The sequence below is a fragment of the Bombina bombina genome, chromosome 1 (genome assembly GCF_027579735.1).
Source record: "Bombina bombina isolate aBomBom1 chromosome 1, aBomBom1.pri, whole genome shotgun sequence".
In the NCBI taxonomy this organism is placed as follows: domain Eukaryota; kingdom Metazoa; phylum Chordata; class Amphibia; order Anura; family Bombinatoridae; genus Bombina; species Bombina bombina.
This window is the reverse complement of record NC_069499.1, coordinates 291,065,165-291,084,672: the sequence shown is the minus strand read 5'-3', so window position 1 is coordinate 291,084,672 and position 19,508 is coordinate 291,065,165. Positions and strand designations below refer to the sequence as shown.

General features: G+C 38.7%; 1 protein-coding gene across 1 annotated transcript in view; it reads right to left on the bottom strand.

The window, feature by feature from the left end:
- The window catches only part of LOC128645218 (protein mono-ADP-ribosyltransferase PARP14), a 285,203-nt gene that overhangs the window by 54,356 nt on the left and 211,339 nt on the right, over nt 1–19,508 (bottom strand). The window contains exons 15-16 of the mRNA XM_053698043.1: nt 17,195–17,334; nt 5,255–5,429 (exon numbers count right to left, since the gene is read on the bottom strand). Coding sequence (XP_053554018.1) covers nt 5,255–5,429; nt 17,195–17,334 — 315 coding nt within the window. The remainder of the gene's footprint in view (nt 1–5,254; nt 5,430–17,194; nt 17,335–19,508) is intronic.

Genomic DNA, 19,508 nt, shown 5'->3' with positions numbered 1-19,508 from the left:
TCTTATCCTGCATTTTGAATTTTGGAGACTGCGTAGCTTCCTCACATCGTGGGGCTTCGATAAAGGACCTTTGAGAACCAAGACTCCTGTCTCTCTCATACCTTGTACTCATGAATCCTCCGTTTTTTTATAAATCCCCTCCAATAAGACATTGGGAATCCTCCCTAGCTGTTTCGCATGAACCACAGCAATGGCGGGTTGCAGTACAGCTTACCAAAAAAGCTATACACTGTACAACTTTGTACGAGCTGTTTCTCAAAGTTTTGCTTCAATGGCATATGACGCCTATCCGCCTATTTAAAATCTCGCCCGCTAACTCCCCCAAATGTTGAAGGGGGTGTGAGGCTTTGGGGACCCCTCAGCATATTTGGTAGTCATGTCCACAGATCCAGCCGCTTTGGCAAAAGGCAATCCAATATTGTACTGCTGGGGGCATCCAAATACTCACATCACCAAGTGTATGTCTATTTCACATTCTGCCCACGCATCTGACTCTACCACAGAAATTATTTTGTATCTACCTATTCTTAGCCATTAAACTAGCTATAGCCCGAATGTGGCTTCAGCGTGTCTCACCCTCTTGGGAACAGGTGGTTGATTTCTTAAAATTTGTTAAGAAAATGGAATCATATGTCTCCAATATTCATGGGTCGGAAGACCTCCAGATTAAAATCTGGGCATATGGCCTAGAATAAATTTTGCTGTGAATACCATGGAGAACTCATAGTTCCACCACACTGTACTACCCTAGAACTGTATGAATATTCCTACCCATCCCCACTCCTATCCTTTCCCCTAGTGTGAATCCGCTTCCCCCCTATATCCCTCCTCCCCTCCCCCCCCCTCCTTTTTTTTTCTTTTTCTCTCTCTTATAGCTTGGCACAGTCCTCAAGAGGTTAAACTAATATTAATATATTAATATTACTTAAAATATACCATGGTTAAATTATGATGTTGGTAAGAACAGCTATGATATGACCTTATGTAATATATGAAAAACGCTGATCCATTTGGACAATTAGAACTGTGATTGTCTTTCCATGGAAGACCAGCCTATAGCACTCCAATAATAATAATATATGGAAGTGATGCCTGTTTTACTAAAAATGTTGTTTATAAAGAAATATACTTAAAGTAGACATAATTTCAAGAGCAGCAATTTTGGATTTATTTAGGACAGTAGGTTGTCCAAAAAGAGTGTCGCTAAACCTGTAGTTTATTATATGATCGGAACAGCCAATCGAATGCAAGCTCAATCTGATTGGCTGATTGGATCAGCCAATCGGATTGAACTTGAATCTGATTGGCTGATTGAATCAGCCAATCAGATTTTTCCTACCTTAATTCCGATTGGCTGATAGAATCCTATCAGACAATCGGAATTCGAGGGACGCCATCTTGGATGACGTCCCTTAAAGGAACCTTCATTCGTCGTCTAGTCGTCGTGAGAAGAGGATGTTCTGCGCCGGAGGTCTTGAAGATGGAGCCGCTCCTCGTTGGATGGATGAAGATAGAAGATGCCGCTTGGATGAAGATGTTTGCCGGTCCGGATGTCCTCTTCTTGCTGGATAGGAGGAAGACTTCGGAGCCTCTTCTGGACGGATCGGGGATACCCGGCGTGGTGAAGATAAGGTAGGGAGATCTTCAGGGGCTTAGTGTTAGGTTTTTTAAGGGGGGTTTGGGTTAGATTAGGGGTATGTGGGTGGTGGGTTGTAATGTTGGGGGGTTGGTATTGTATGTTTTTTTACAGGCAAAAGAGCAGAATTCTTTGGGGCATGCCCCGCAAAAGGCCCTTTTAAGGGCTGGTAAGGTAAAAGAGCTGTAAACTTTTTATTTTAGAATAGGCTAGGGCATTTTTTTATTTTGGGGGGCTTTGTTATTTTTTTAGGGGGCTTAGAGTAGGTGTAATTAGTTTAAAATTCTTGTAATCTTTTTTATTTTTGTAATTTAGTGTTTGTTTGTTTTTGTAATTTAGTGTTTGTTTGTTTTTGTAATTTAGTTTAGTTGTTTTAATTGTAGATAATTGTAGGTAGTTTATTTAATTAATTTATTGATAGTGTAGTGTTAGGTTTAATTGTAACTTAGGTTAGGATTTATTTTACAGGTAATTTTGTAATTATTTTAACTAGGTAGCTATTAAATAGTTATTAACTATGTAATAGCTATTGTACCTAGTTAAAATAAATACAAAGTTGCCTGTAAAATAAATATTAATCCTAAAATAGCTACAATGTAATTATTATTTATATTGTACCTATATTAGGGTTTATTTTACAGGTAAGCATTTAGCTTTAAATAGGATTAATTTATTTAATAAGAGTTAATTTATTTCGTAAGATAACAATTATATTTAACTTAGGGGAGTGTTAGGGTTAGGGTTAGACTTAGCTTTAGGGGTTAATACATTTATTATAGTAGCGGCGAGGTCCGGTCGGCAGATTAGGGGTTAATACTTGAAGTTAGGTGTCAGCGATGTTAGGGAGGGCAGATTAGGGGTTAATACTATTATAGGGTTTTTGAGGCGGGAGTGCGGCGGTTTAGGGGTTAATACATTTATTATAGTGGCGACGAGGTCCGGTCGGCAGATTAGGGGTTAATAAGTGTAGGTAGGTTGCGGCGACGTTGGGGGGCAGATTAGGGGGTAATATAATATAGGGGTCGGCGATGTTAGGGGCAGCAGATTAGGGGTATGTAGGGATAATGTAGGTTGCGGCGGTGTGCGGTCGGCAGATTAGGGGTTAAAAAATTTTATTAGAGTGGCGGATGTGGGAGGACCTCGGTTTAGGGGTACATAGGTAGTTTATGGGTGTTAGTGTACTTTAGAGCACAGCAGTTAAGAGCTTTATGAACCAGCGTTAGCCCAGAAAGCTCTTAACTCCTGGCTTTTTTCTGCGGCTGGATTCTTGTTGTTAGAGTTCTAACGCTCACTTCAGCCAAGACTCTAAATACCAGCGTTAGAAAGATTCCATTGAAAAGATAAGATACGCAATTGACGTAAGGGGATCTGCGGTATGGAAAAGTCGCGGCTGGAAAATGAGCGTTAGACCCTTTCCTGACTAACTCTAAATACCAGCGGGCGGCCAAAAGCAGCGTTAGGACCCCTAACGCTGGTTTGGACGGTTAACGCAGAACTCTAAATCTAGGCAACAGTATTGCTACACCTGTAGCTTAAATATTTATATAAAAGCAGAGTTACAAAATAGATTGTTTTTCATATCTATTGGCAGCTTTTTTTTTTTCAAAAAGAAAAAATAATAAATAGGGAGGTTAATGTGATATACAAACTAAGATTAACTGGGTAGGATACCAAATACCAGCAAAATCTACTGAAAAATAATAAATATGGAGGTTAATGTTTTTAAAAATATATAAGGATCTGTTTTATTAATATAATATTGGTTCAGTGACAGGGCAGTTAACTTTGGTGAGGGGGTTATGGTTAAGATCACTGAGGATATCAATGGTCTGAGGATCAGATTATTTACCTTTATATATAACATCAGTAGTGTGTGGAGCAGACAAAGGAGACACTAATATCTAGAAACAAATAACTTGCTCTAAAAAAAAAAAAAAAAACAGAAATTGTGTTATGATATAGCTACAAAAATGCTGTCACTATATTTTTATAGTAGCTCTATTTTAGCACCTAAAATTATATTATAATCTTGTGCTTGAATGGAATCTTATCATCTAGCCGTATAGGTGGATGAGGCACTAGACTTTGTGTTACAACATTCCACATATTCCTGAGTGGTTATATTTTAAAAACCCTGCAATGGAAATGGTATATGCCCTGGTATATGGCACAAGGTCTGGTAAATCTTCCACCAACATATCTAGATGATAAGATTCAATTTTTTATAACTGCATTGATTAAATAGTTGTTTTTTATTACATAGGTATCTGACCTTGTTAATTGATATAATCTGTGTTGTTTTACCCCTTTAGATTCTAGAAAAAGAAAAATCAAAATTCAGTGGCGTCACTAGAGGGTGCAATACAATGTAGAGATGCAAAGATTTTTTTATTAGAGGAGCCAGCAGTTGTGAACATTAGTGGGACTGGGGAAGTTGTAGACATTGAGCCCGCACCGCAATTTCCACAAATAGTTTTCCCGGCTGCTTTGGCTTGTTTGTACTTTGCTCTTCCCCTGCCCAATTTCACTATGAATGTTGTGGGTGTGCCTAAACCTGCCTGCCTATCTGTGCTCACTGCTCAGTGACGTGTGGAGCAGTGGAGTCACTCACTGATGTGCTGTCTCTCTAAACGGGAACTGGGAAATCGTGAGGGGGATGCCTGGCACCTGACCGCATGACTGTCTGACACTGTCTCTAAAGTGAAGGAGCCACATATGAAGTCCACCAGACTAATACGGTTACGGTACACTAAGTGCACACTGAAGACGTAGGAGGGGAGGGTGGGCTGGGGTGGGCAGAGTGCAGAGGTGTTTGGCCATAAGAAGTGGTAAGCGGTAGACAGACTTGGAAGAGAGTCCGAGAGCAGAATTTTCAAAGTTTGCGCACCTAAACCTTTTCATTAGTGATTTAGTGCACTGTTTATCTTTCATTTTATGCTCTGCTGAGCCAGGGAGCAGCTCTAGACTTGAGCTTTATAATTAATGCAGTGCAGTTTACATATTTTGTTTGTGTGTGTCTGAGTGTTTTTGTGTGTGTGTGCCTGAGTGTTTTTGTGTGTGTGTGCCTGAGTGTTTTTGTGTGTGTGCCTGAGTGTTTTTGTGTGTGTGTGCCTTAGTGTTTGTGTGTGTGTGTGTCAGAGTGTTTGTGTGTGTGTCTGACTGTTTTTGTGTGTGTCTGAGTGTTTGTATGTGTGTGCGCCTGTGTTTTTGGGTTTGTATGTGTGTGTGCCTGTGTTTTTGTGTTTGTGTGTGTCTGCTTTATGTCCATTGGAGAAGTTTGACTTTTCTATGAAATCCTCTTCTTGCAGTAAAAAAAAAAACATTACTAGGGGAGTGGGGGACACACCATAACTTACCGCACCGGGTGACACCAACCCAAGTGACGCCACTGTTAAAATTTATGTGAAAGATGTCATAAAAATTTTCACAATGTACACAAAAAAGTTGTATTTGTTTATTTGTTTAGTATTTCATAAACCTGAAAGGAAATTCAATTTAGATTATTTTTTCCCTGAATCAGAATTATGACCTGTTTGTTAGGAAAACCTAAGAAGACATTTTATAAATATGGGGCAATAAATGACTGTATTACAAGTGCACGTAACTTCCTAAACTTACCATTCAACCCAGCATAACTGCGATTGAATCCGTTGCGGTTGACATTTTTTACTGTATCAGGAGCCGTCCCATGGAAAAGCTGCTGCTCGTTGTTTGTGTTTCCATTCTTGGTATCAATGCTCTTCTTCTTAATCTGGTAGTTCAACCAGAGTGGTTGGTTTTGTATTCTCTCGATCTGTCAAACCAGAAAATAGTTTAATCGCCAATATTTATAAAAAGTAATAAAAGAGAATTATAATATACTGTTACCATGGTGATCACTTGACAAATAATTGGGTGTTTGATTGGGTTGCCACCTTTTAGAGTAAATTGTAATTATACAGCATCAGTCAGGAACTAAACCTTCTAGGACTGATTTTAAATGATCATTAGTACACTTAGAGGAAGTTTGACCATGATAGTATCTTTATTTCTATATTTAATTTTTATTTTGAACTTTGACCTTAACCTTTAAAATACCAGCCACATTGGTAAAATACTGGCTGAGTGGCAACCCTATGTTTGATCCCTCAATTAAGATAGGATACTGTACACTTTACAAAGTGGGAGCAATAAGCAACATCCTTGTACTTAGAAGCTTCAAACTTATTTAGTGTAAAGTTGACTGTTATTTCTAAGGCAAACACCTCTTACTCCTCACTTGAAAGAGGGATGTTGTTTGCGAGTGGTATTACAATGAGGGCTTTAACCCTTTGAGTGCTAATGACGGCTCTGAGCCGTTACAGAGTTTCTCACTTTGGTGCTGACGGCTCAGAGCCGTCATGAACACTCTCCCACCTTGAGGTAGATCTGGGGGCTCCTAACCGCTCCTACCCTGGAGATCGTGCCTGTAGAGTGACAGGAATCGCCGGGGATTCACGTGATGTGCAGTGACGTCACGCACAATGACGTGATGACATCACCGCACAACTTTATTTATACTTAAAAATATTAAGTATAGGAGAAGGGGGCATGCTGCTTAGAAGCCTGTATCTCAGGCATCTAAGAAGCTACAGACCCCCAAGACCCACTGTTGGAAAGGCAATCGTCTAACCTTTCCAACAGTGTAAGTCTTGGGGGTCTGTAAAAAAATAAAAAATTAAAAAAACCTTAGAAAATATTAGCACCCAGGTGGGAAAGTGCTTAGCACTCAAAGAGGCATATTTATTAAAGTCTGGCGCACCTGATACGCTCGCCGTATTCAGCATTGCACCAGCAGCTCACAAGAGCTGCTGGTGCAATGCCGCCCCCCTGCAGACTCGCGGCCAATCGGCCACCAGCAGGGGGGGTGTCAATCAACCCGATCGTACTCGATCGGGTTGATATCCGGTGATGTGTGTCCGCCTGCTCAGAGCAGGCGGACATGTTATGGAGCAGCGGTCTTTGTGACCGCTGCTTCATAACTGCTGTTTCTGGCGAGCCTGCAGGCTCGCCAGAAACACAGGGCATCAAGCTCCATTCGGAGCTTGATACATATGCCCCAAAGGGTTAAGCAGCTTTTTTTATTTCTTTCATGTAATTGGCAAGAGTCCATGAGCTAGTGACGTATGGGATATACAATCCTACCAGGAGGGACAAAGTTTCCCAAACCTCATAATGCCTATAAATACACCCCTCACCGAACCCACAATTCAGTTTTACAAACTTTGCCTCCCTATGAAGTTTGTGCTTGATTTTCTTCTGTGATATGCGATTCACAGCATTTTGAAGCCCGATTCCTCTCAGAGTACAGTGTTTGTCAGAGGGATGTGAAGAGAGTATCACCTATTGATTCTATGGTTTTCCTTACGGGAAATCTTTTCGAAGGTTCTCTGTTCACGGTCGTAGAGATTCATCTCCTACCTCCCTTTTCAGATCGATGATATACTCTCATATTCCATTACCTCTACTGTTACTGTTTCAGTACTAGTTTGGCTATCTGCTATATGTGGATGGGTGTCTTTCGGCAAGTATGTTTTCATTATTTAAGACACTCTCAGCTATGGTTTGGCACTTTATTTTTCATTATAAAGTTTTAAATATATGTATTGTGCTTATATTTGCCATGAGTCAGGTCTATGTATATTTCCCTTTTGCAGTCTAAACAGTTTCAGTATTAGAATCATGTTTGGGAAGTGTATTTAATTTTTTTTTGTATTTATTTGAACTAGGTAGATTAGTTATTAAATAGTTATTAACTATTTACTAACTACCTAGTAAAAATAAATACAAATTTACCTGTAAAATAAAACCTAACTTGTCTTACACTAAAATTAAATAAATTACATTAATCAAATACAATTAACTAAATTACAAAAAAAATAAACACTAAATTACACAAAATAAAAAAGAAATTATCAAATATTCAAACTAATTACTCCTAATTTAATAGCCCTATCAAAATAAAAAAGCCCCCCAAAATAATAAAACCCCTAGCCTAAACTAAACTGCCAATAGCCCTTAAAAGGGCCTTTTGCGGGGCATTGCCCCAAATATATCAACTCTTTTACCTGGCAAATAAAATACAAACATCCCCCAACAGTAAAACCACCAACCACACAACCAACCCCCCCAAATAAAATTCTATCTAAAAAACCTAAGCTACCCATTGCACTAAAAAAGGGCATTTGGATGGACATTGCCCTTAAAAGGGCATTCTGCTCTTTTACATGCCCAAACCCTAAGCTAAAAATAAAACCCACCAATAAACCCTTAGTAAAACCTAACACTAAACCCCGAAGATCCACTTACAGTTTTGGAAGACCGGACATCCATTCTCATCCAGCCGGGGAAGTCCTCATCTACGCGGCAAGAAGTCCTCAACGAATCCGGGAGAAGTCTTCATCCAAGCGGCGAGAAGTCCTCAACGAAGCCAAGAGAAGTCTTCATCCAAGCGGCAAGAAGGCATCATCCAGGCGGGCAGAAGTCTTCATCCAGACGGCATCTTCTATCTTCATCCTTCCGGCGCGGAGCAGGTCCATCTTCAAGACATCCCACGCGGAGCATCCTCTTCATACCGTTCCAGCCATACACTGAAGGTTCCCTTTAAGGGACGTCATCCAAGATGGCGTCTCTTGAATTCCAATTGGCTGATAGAATTCTATCAGCCAATAGGAATTAAAGGTTAAAAAATCCTATTGGCTGATGCAATCAATCAATAGGATTGAGCTTTAATCCTATTGGCTGATCCAATCAGCCAATAGGATTGAGCTTGCATTCTATTGGCTGATTGGAACAGCCAAAAGAATATGAGCTCAATCCCATTGGCTGATTGGATCTGCCAATAGGATTAAAGCTCAATACTATTGGCTGATTGCATCAGCCAATAGAATTCTATCAGCCAGTAGGAATTAAAGGGTAAAAAATCCTATCAGCCAATCGGAATTCAAGGGACGACATCTTGGATGACGTCCCTTAAAGGGAACCTTCAGTGTGTGGCTGGGACCGTATGAAGAGGATGCTCCATGCTGGATGTCTTGAAGATTGACCCGCTCCCCGTCGGAAGGATGAAGATAGAAGAAGCCGTCTGGATGAAGACTTCTGCCTGCCTGGATGATGACTTCTTGCCGCTTGGATGAAGACCTCTCCCGGCTTCGTTGAGGACTTGCCGCGTGGATGAGGACTTCGCCGGCTGGATGAGGATGGATGTCCGGTCTTCCAAAACTGTAAGTGGATCTTCGGGGGTTAGTGTTAGGTTTTATTAAGGGTTTATTGGGTGGGTTTTATTTTTAGCTTAGGGTTTGGGCATGTAAAAGAGCTGAATGCCCTTTTAACAGCAATGCCCATCCAAATGCCCTTTTCAGGGCAATGGGTAGCTTAGGTTTTTTAAGATAGAATTTTATTTGGGGGGTTGGTTGTGTTGGTGGTGGGTTTTACTGTTGGGGGGATGTTTGTATTTTATTTGTCAGGTAAAAGCGCTAATATATTTGGGGCAATGCCCTGCAAAAGGCCCTTTTAAGGGCTATCGGCTATTTAGTTTAGGCTTGCGGTTTTACTATTTAGGGGGCTTTTTTATTTTGATAGGGCTATTAGATTAGGAGTAATTCGTTTAAATATTTGATAATTTCTTTTTTATTTTGTGTAATTTAGTGTTTATTTGTTTTGTAATTTAGTTAATTGTATTTGATTAATGTAATTTATTGAATTTTAGTGTAATGTTAGGTTTTACTGTAAGACAGGTTAGGTTTTATTTTACAGGTAAATGTGTATTTATTTTAACTAGTTAGTTAGTAAATAGTTAATAACTATTTAATAACTAATCTACCTAGTTAAAATAAATACAAACTTACCTGTGAAATAAAAATAAAACATAAGCTAGATACAATATAACAATTAGTAATAGTGTAGCTAGCTTAGGTTTTATTTTACAGGTACGTATTTATTTAGTTTTAAATATAAATAATTTAGGTATTAATTGTAATTTTTATTTGGAATTATTTTAATTATGTTAAAGTTAGTGGGTGTTAGGGTTACATTAGGGTTAGGGTGAGACTTAGGGTTAGGTTAAGGGTTTAATAACTTTAGTATAGTGGCGGCGACATTGGAGGCAGAAGATTAGGGGTTAATAAGTGTAGTTAGGTGGAGGCAATTTTGGGGGCAGCAAATTAGGGGTTAATAACAGTAATGTAGGTTGCAGCGATGTTAGGGACAGCAGATTAGGGGTTAATAACTGTATGTAGGTGGCGACGACATTGGGGCAGCAGATTAGGGGTTAATAATATTTAACTAGTGTTTGTGATGCGGGAGTGTGGCGGTTTAGGGGTTAATATGTTTATTATAGTGGCGGCGATGTCCGGAGCAGGATATTAGGGGTTATTAATTTTATTTTAGTGTTTGCGATGCGGGAGGGCCTCGGTTTAGGGGTTAATAGGTAGTTTATGGGTGTTAGTGTACTTTTTAACACTTTAGTTATGAGTTTTATGGTAGAGCTTTGTAACATAAAACTCATAACTACTGACTTTAGATGGCGGTACAGATCTTGTAGTTATAGAGTGTACCGCTCACTTTTTGGCCTCCCAAGCAAAACTCGTAATACCGGCGCTGTGGAAGTCCCATTGAATAAGGACTTTTTGAAAAGTGCGGTACTTACGTTGCATGACGGCCAAAAAGGTGTGCGGTACAGCTATACCTACAACACCTGTAATACCAGCGGTAGTGAATAAGAGCCATAACGATGCTTTTTCACTCATAACGCAAAACTCATAATCTAGCTGTATGTTATTAATCTTTTTAAGATTTTTTTGCACTTGAGGTTTTTTTCCTATGCAATACTATATTTGTATTATATTCTAGAGAATGTTTATCCTGATTTCCTCTTGGGACTGTACTACTATTTATATGGAAATTCGTACTTATTTTCAGGATTCTTTAGAATTTTTTAATATAACCTTGGTAGAGCATATTCATGTACTGTTTATATTTTAGCTCAGCTTTATCTGTGGCTGACATTGCTGTTTTCTATTCTCAACCTTTGTTAAACAGTTAGTATCAGCAGGTTCAGATTCTCAAGTATATAACTCTGTTTATTTACTTCAGATGTAATCATTTAATTATGTTTACTGTATCTATTATTATGATTTTGAATATATTTTATCATCTCTATCATGATAGGATGATAATTTATCTTGATTTCTATTTTCTCCACTGTTGTGGAAGTCTAGACATGTTTCTGCCCTACTTTAAGTCTGGTGATGTAGATCAGTTGGTGAATATCCTGACTACAAATATTTTTCTAGATCCAAGGGTCTCAGATTCATATTCCGACAGGGTCATTACAGCCCTTTGGCCTTTTGAGGTTAATTTATTGTTTGCCATTTATTTGAGTAATAATAACTACTGTTTTTTCTCAGCTGCTAATTTGGTTAATTCCGGGTGTAAGCGCTGAAAAAGCATTTTGTATCCTTAGGAGAAATATGATATATACTAGTTATTAGTCTGCATGAAGGTGCGGTTCTCTATCCAATCATTCTCGTGGGGGGCAGATTGAATTATTTTTGGATCAGTCCAAAATTTATATTTTTTCTTAGGGTTTGAATAGATTTTCAGAATGAGACCTTCTATGGAAAGAACCTTCTTTCTCAGTATAGTCTGTGATTTATTTCAAGAGTGATTATGCCAGTCCTTTCTACAGGAACAGGGTTTTGGTTTCTATTCATTTCTTTTCTTTGTCCCAAAAAAGAAAGGTTTATTCAGTCCATTATTTTTGGATCTGAAGACTTTTATATTGTTTTATTAGAGTTTCAACTCTTATGTTGGCAATTATAAGGACTATTATGTCTTTTTGTTAAGGTCATTTCATGTCCATTCATTTTTCAGGATATTTATCCTCATATTATATGTTCATTCAGTCCACTTGTAGATTCTGAGATTTTCTTTTAAGACAAGCTTTACCAATTTGTCACTTTTCTATTTTGTTTAGTGACAGCTTTATGAATCTTCATAGATTACTGGTGCCCTTCTTCTGCCTTCAGGCAGTAAGGTATGGTGGTGCTTCCTTATTTGGATGATATTTTGGTATTAGCTTAATCTTTTTCTTTTATTAAGATGGGCAGATAGCTCAGCATGCTAATGCACTGTGCCTGAGCCCTATAGCAACCTGAGGGTTGCAGATTTGATTCCTGGCGAGGTTCCTTCAGCCTTTCATTCTTCCGAGGTCAATTAATGAGCAGTGTTTTAAGTCCCTTATGGGTAATTAGACACACTTACAAGTACCCAATACATACTTATGAAAGAGCAGTATTCATATATATGGATCTTTCTTTTTTAATATCTCTTTGAATTCACTAAGTTTTGTTTCCAAAACATAATTGGAGGATTTAATTTGCCTAAGAGTTTTGTGACTCCTCAGACAAGGGTCACTTCTTTTTGGGTTTTGGATGGATTCTGTGTGCATGACTTTATCTTTGTCTTTATCGGACAAAAGTCAATTGTATTTGACATTAGCCTGTTTTACTTACAGTCTGGTTAATTTCTTTCAGTGTCTATGTGCATGAAAGTTTTAGGTCTCATAACTGCAGCATCGGGCATGGTTCCCTTTTCTCGTTTTCTTCTGAGATCTCTTTTTGCTTCGCATACTGAATCTATGTTACAGGGTTTATTTTCAGATATCACAGTTGATATTTTTAAATCCTAACTCTCTTTTCTCTCTGTTTTTTGATGATCAGTTTTATCATCGTTCTATTCAGGGGGTCTCTCTTTGTTCGTCCTTCCTGGACTGTATTCTTAATGGTTGCAAGTCTTGCAAGTTGGGGAGCTGTCTGAGGGTCTTTGACAGCACAATTTTTGAACTCTGTGCTATTTTTCAGAGTTCTTTCAGGCTTAGTTTCTTTTAAAAGAGATTTTTTTTCTTTCACATAGACATTGTCACAATTGTGGCATATGTCAATCATTTTATAGGGACTCACAGTTCCTTAGCATTTAAGAAGTATCTTGAATACATTCTTAGGTGGTTTTCCTCTCCTGTCTAATCTTTATGATTTATATCTCAGGTTTAGACACTTGGGAGATGGATTATCTTAACCATCAGTCTTTTCATCTGGGAGAGTGGTACCTCCTATACAGATGTGTTCTCTCAACTTCCCAGGTACCTTTTCAGGTCTATGGACCCTCAGGTGGAAATGGTGGATGCATTAGTAGTGTCTTGGTTTTTGCAACCTGGCTACATCCTTCCGCCTTTTTTTTTTTGTTCCAAAGGTGATCTTCAAGATCGTATTGGAACAGTCTCATATGTTTCTGATAGCATCAGCATGGCCTCTCAGGTTTGGTATGTGGATTTTGTTTAGATGTCCAGTTGCCATCCTTGGCCGCTTTTTCTTTGGCTAGCCCTCTTGTTTTAGGGGCTATTTTTTCCATCAGGATTTCAAATTTATAATTGGAAGGTATGGAACTTGTTTAGTGTTTAGTCATAGAGGTTTCTCCGACTCAGTTTTTTATCACTATGCTGCAGGCTTATAAGTCTGTTTTTAAGAAAATGTATTATTTGGTTTGATAAATCTTTATTTTTTGGTGTTCTTCTCTTAAATTCTCATGGCATTCTCTTGGAATTCCTAGAATTTTACAGTTTTCTTCAGGATGATTTGGATAAAGGTTTGTCTGCAAGTACTTTGAAGGGACAAATCTCTGCTCTTTCTGTTTTATTCACAGAAAGATTGCTAAGCTTCCTGATATTCACTGTTTTCTTCAGGCTTTGGTTCGTATCAAGCTTGTTATTAAATCAATCTCTCCTCCTTGGAGTCTTAATTTGGTTTTGAAGACTTTGCAGGCTCCTTCTTTTGAGTCTATGCATTCTTTGGATATTGAACTACTTTTCTTGGAAAGTGTTGTTTTTGTCAGTTATCTCTTTTGCTAGAAGAGTTTCTGAATTGTCTGCTCTCTTTTGTGAGTCTCCTTTTCTGATTTTTTTATCAGGAGAAGGCTGTTTTGTGGACTTCATTTAAATTTCTTCCTAAGGTTGAAACTGCTAAAGGTTTCAAGAAGACTTCTAGTCTATTTGTTATCTTTTCTGGTTCTAGGAAAGGTCAGAAGGCTTCTGCCATTTCCTTGGCATATTGGTTATAGCTTCTGATTCATCAGGCTTATTTGGAGATGGGTAAATCTCCGCATCAGAGGTTCATAGCTCATTCTACCAGTTCAGTCTCAACTTCTTGGGCTTTTAAGAATGAAGCTTCAGTTGTTTAAATTTGCAAAGCAGCAACTTGGTCTTCTTTGCATACATTTTCTAATTCTACCAATTTGTTGTATTTGCTTTCTCTGAAGCAGTGGTAGAAAAGTTCTTCAGGCAGCTGTTTCTTTAAATGATGAGAAAAACTTATTTTTTGGTGTGTGGATTTAATTTTTTTAGTGGAAATGGCTGTTTTTATTTTATCCCTCCCTCTCTAGTGACTTTTCTGTGGAGTTCCACATCTTGGGTTTTACTATCCCATAAGTCACTAGCTCATGGACTCTTGCCAATTACATGAAAGAAAACATAATTTATGTAAGAACTTACCTTATAAATTAATTTCTTTCATATTGGCAAGAGTCCATGAGACCCACCCTGTTTATGGTGGTTATGATTTTTGTATACAGCACAATTATATTTCCAGTTCTTTTTTTTATGCTTTTTACTCCTTTTTCTATCAGCCCACTACTTGACTATTCGTTAAACTGAATTGTGGGTGTGGTGAGGGGTGTATTTATAGGCATTTTGAGGTTTGGGAAACTTTGCTCCTCCTGGTAGGATTGTATATCCCATACATCACTAGCTCATGGACTCTTGTCAATATGAAAGAAATTAATTTATCAGGTAAGTTCTTACATAAATTTTGTTATTGCAGCAAACGGGCAGCTTTTTTACATGTCATAAATATTTAAGAAAAACTAGAAAACAATTGATTTTTATTTTATATCATGCCCTCTTAAAAAAATTCAACTGTTAAATAAAGACATTCTTGGTAAAGATGCTCAGTATTTTCCCATTAGAAATTCTATGCAGTGTTTGGGGGAGAGGGGCAGTAAAGAGCATAAATTAAGTTCTGACTTTCCATTAAGAGAATGCTGAAGCCAGGAATTGACCTGTTTTTTGTTTTGTTTTAGGTAATAATATAAACGATAACGGTTAATCAGACCTTAACCCTTTAATGACCAGAGCACTTTTCCATTTTCTGTCCGTTTGGGACCAAGGCTATTTTTACATTTCTGCAGTGTTTGTGTTTAGCTGTAATTTTTCTCTTACTCATTTACTGTACCCACACATATTATATACCGTTTTTCTCGCCATTAAATGGACTTTCTAAAGATACCATTATTTTCATCATGTCTTATAATTTACTATAAAATTTTTTATAAAATATGAGGAAAAAATGGAAAAAAACACACTTTTTCTAACTTTGACCCCCAAAATCTGTTACATATCTACTACCACCAAAAAACACCCATGCTAAAAAGTTTCTAAATTTTGTCCTGAGTTTAGAAATACCCAATGTTTACATCTTCTTTGCTTTTTTTGTAAGTTATAGGGCCATAAATACAAGTAGCACTTTGCTATTTCCAAACCATTATTTTTTCAAAACTAGCGCTAGTTACATTAGAACACTAATATCTTTAGGAATCTCTTAATATCCATTAACATGTATATATTTTTTTTAGAAGACATCCCAAAGTATTGATCTAGGCCAATTTTGGTATATTTCATGCCACCATTTCACCGTCAAATGCGATCAAATACAAAAAAATCGTTCACTTTTTCACAAATTTTTTAACAAACTTTTGGTTTCTCACTGAAATTATTTACAAACAGCTTGTGCAATTATGCCATAAATGGTTGTAAATTCTTCTCTGGGATCCCCTTTGTTCAGAAATAGCAGACATATATGACTTTGGCGTTGCTTTTTGGTAATTAGAATGCTGCTAAATGGCGCTGCGCATCACACGTGTATTATGGCTAGCAGTGAAGGGGTTAATTAGGTAGCTTGTAGGGAGCTTGCATGGTTAATTTTAGCTTTAGTGTAGTGTAGTAGACAACCCAAAGTATTGATCTAGGCCCATTTTGGTAATATTTCATGCCACCATTTCACCGTAAATGCGATTAAATAAAAAAAAAACGTTAAATTTTTCACAATTTTAGGTTTCTCACTGAAATCATTTACAAACAGCTTGTGCAATTATGGCACAAATGGTTGTAAATGCTTCTCTGGGATCCCCTTTGTTCAGAAATAGCAGACATATATGGCTTTGGCGTTGCTTTTTGTTAATTAGAAGGCCACTAAATGCTGATGCACATCACACGTGTATTATGGCTAGCAGTGAAGGGGTTAATTATGTAGCTTGTAGGGAGCTTGCAGGGTTAATTTTAGCTTTAGTGTAGAGCTCAGCCTCCCACCTGAAACATCAGACCCCCTGATCCCTCCCAAACAGCTCTCTTCCCTCCCCCACCCCACAATTGTCCCCGCCATCTTAAGTACTGGCAGAAACTCTGCCAGTACTAAAATAAAAGGTATATTTGTGGGGGGTTTTTTAGGTTTTTTTAGCATATTTACATATGCTGCTTTGTAGTATCCCCCTTAGCCCCCAACCTCACTGATCCCACACCAAACAGCTCTCTAACCCTCCCCCTCTGCCTTAGCGGGCGCCATCTTGGGTACTGGCAGCTGTCTGCCAGTACCCAGTTTAGTAAAAAAAGGAATATTTTTTTCTAAAAAAAAACCCTTTTCTGTAGTGTAGCTTTCCCCCCCCCCACCAACCTCCCACTTAGAAACTGTATTGAACATTTTTTTTTTCTTATTATTTAGAGCTATTCTCAGATTTTTTTTCTGTAGTGTAGCGGTTCCCTCCCGCTCCCGCCCCGTGCACGCGCCCGCCCGCCGCCCCCCGTGCACGCGCGCGCTCACATGAGCGCCCCCGTCGCTCCCGCCCCCGATCCCGCCCCCCTGCACATTACACCACGCATCGATGGCCGCCCACCCGCCTCCCAAGTTCGCTCCCACCCACCAACGATACCGGCCATCGATGTCCGGTGCAGAGAGGGCCACAGAGTGGCTCTCTCTGCATCGGATGGCCATTTAAGGTTATTGCAGGATGCCTCCATATCGAGGCATCACTGCAATAACCGGAAAGCAGCTGGAAGCGATCAGGATCGCTTCCAGCTGCTTTCCACACCGAGGACGTGCAGGGTACGTCCTCAGGCGTTAACTGCCTTTTTTTTGAGGACGTACCCTGCACGTCCTCGGTCGTTAAGGGGTTAATGTATGGCCTATGATCTGATATTATTAACAGTAATATTATTTCTCAAGGCAAACAAATATAAAAATTAGATATATTTCTATAACTCAGTTATTTTATTCCACTCACAAAATGAAGAATTATTATTTTATATGTTTCATATGCTGTTGATACCAAAGCCCATCTCTACACACAACTTATGTGCATAAAATATGAAACAGTTTCTATAGTTTTGTTACTCTATTCTACGGTATTTATATCATTTATTGTAATGGAGTTCTTCACCTTAAGTATTCTCAAATTGCACGTCTTTACAAACTTGTTCTGGACATCTGTGTATTCTTGCATTCCAGGATTCAGTTGCACTATCTTCAGTAGATCATTATTCATTTGTTCCCAATTTGCGGGTAATTCAGAGGAGTGCCCTGTAATGTAACCATTCACTCATTAACACGTCTCTCAACACCTATTTTACTAGTATGTGTGTTATATTAGTAACCATAATATAATAATGGTGGCTTTTTAACACATAAAAAAACATCAAGTCACAATTTCCCTGCTGGGATGAACAGGTATTAGAATGAATTTCAAAGAAATTAACATTTATTTAATCAAACAAAAAAAGGTAAGATGCATGCGCACCCCTCATGCATTTCATGTAGCGCTTTCCGTGATCGATACATAGATTGGCCTTTCAGTACAGGACTTGGGGCTCTATTTAACAAGCTCCATATGGAGCTTGATGGCCCCTGTTTCTGGCGAGTCTTCAGACTCGCCAGAAAAAGCAGTTATGAAGCAGTGGTCACAAAGACCGCTGCTCATAACGCTGTCCGCTTGCTCTGAGCAGGTGGACAGACATCGCCAGAAATCAACCCGATCGTGTACGATCGGGTTGATTGACACCCCCTGCTGGCGAGTCTGCAGGGGGCGGCGTTGCACCAGCAGCTCTTGTGAGCTGCTGGTGCAATGCTGAATACGGAGCATTCAGCAAGGTCAGGCAGACTTGATCCGCACTGTCAGATCAGGTCCGCCAGACCTTGGTAAATAGAGGCCTTGGTATTTAGTCTGTGGTATAGAGCGGATAGATCCTCACTGGAGTACTATATTTGACATAAATGCTCATTATAAAAACTTAAGGACTTGGTATTTAGTCTGTGGTATAGAGCGGATAGATCCTCACTGGAGTACTATATTTGACTTAAATGCTCATTATAAAAACTTAAGGACTTGGTATTTAGTCTGTGGTATAGAGCGGATAGATCCTCACTGGAGTACTATATTTGATATAAACACTTAATATAAAAACCTAAGATCGTTGCAACCTTTAATTTAAACCCTATAAATTAATATCTACTATCGCCACTAGCATTATATTTATGACCATGATAAGCATCTTATGCTCAGAAACTAGGCTGTTCAATTATATAATAGAAACGTTTGGGATACGTAACATTTATACTAATGCTCTATGCTTAGGAATACCAATATATAACGGAGTGTTATTATTATTGTCATCTCTTTATCTAGCCAGTTTAATAGCAATCAATGTGGAAATATATGTGGATGAGTAATTTTACTCTTTTCCAATTATTGAGTCGCTTATTATTTATAAATTAATACAAAGGGGGGTAGTTATCAAGCCGTCTACTTTTCTGGCTTCGCCAGCCCAATACGCCCGCCTAAGCTCGCCTCACATCGCCGCCGCGGACCTGAAAAAATACGCCTAAGTTATCAAATAAAGCTGTCAAAAAGCCGCGGGGCAATGAGCAGCGGACTGTGACAGTTATCACTCATCCGATCTCGCTGCTCTTCGGCTTTTTCCCAGCTTTATTGCTAGCCTGTCACTAAGCACTCACACTAAACTACACTGCTCTAATCCCTATACCGGCGCCCCCGGAGCCCCCCGCAAATAAATAAAGTGACTAACCCCTAAACCGCCGCTCCTAGACCCCGCCGCAAGTCTCATAAATGTATTAACCCCTAAACCGCCGCTCCTAGACCCTGCCACAACTCTTATAAATGTATTAACCCCTAAACCGCCGCTCCCGGACACCGCTGCCACCTACAGTATACCTAGTAACCACTATCCTGCCCTCCCTACACCATCGCCCTCTGTAATAAAGTTATTAACCCCTATCCTGCTGATCCCGCACCTCTCCGCAACTAAATAAATAGTTTAACCCCTAAACCGCCGCTCCCTGAACCCGCCGCAACCTATATTAAACCTATTAACCCCTAATCTGCCTCCCCTACACCGTCGCCCCCTATAATAAATTTATTAACCCCTATCCTGCCCCCCACTACGCCGCCGCCACTGTAATAAAATTATTAACCCCTAAACCTGAGTCTAACCCTAACCCTAACGCCCCCCTAACTTAAATATTAATTAAATAAATCTAAATAATATTTATCTTATTAACTAAATGAATCCTATTTAAAACTAAATACTTACCTATAAAATAAACCCTAATATAGCTACAATATAAATAATAATTATATTCTAGCTATCTTAGGATTTATTTTTATTTTACAGGTATCTTTCAATTTATTTTAACTAGGTACAATAGCTATTAAATAGTTATTAACTATTTAATAGCTT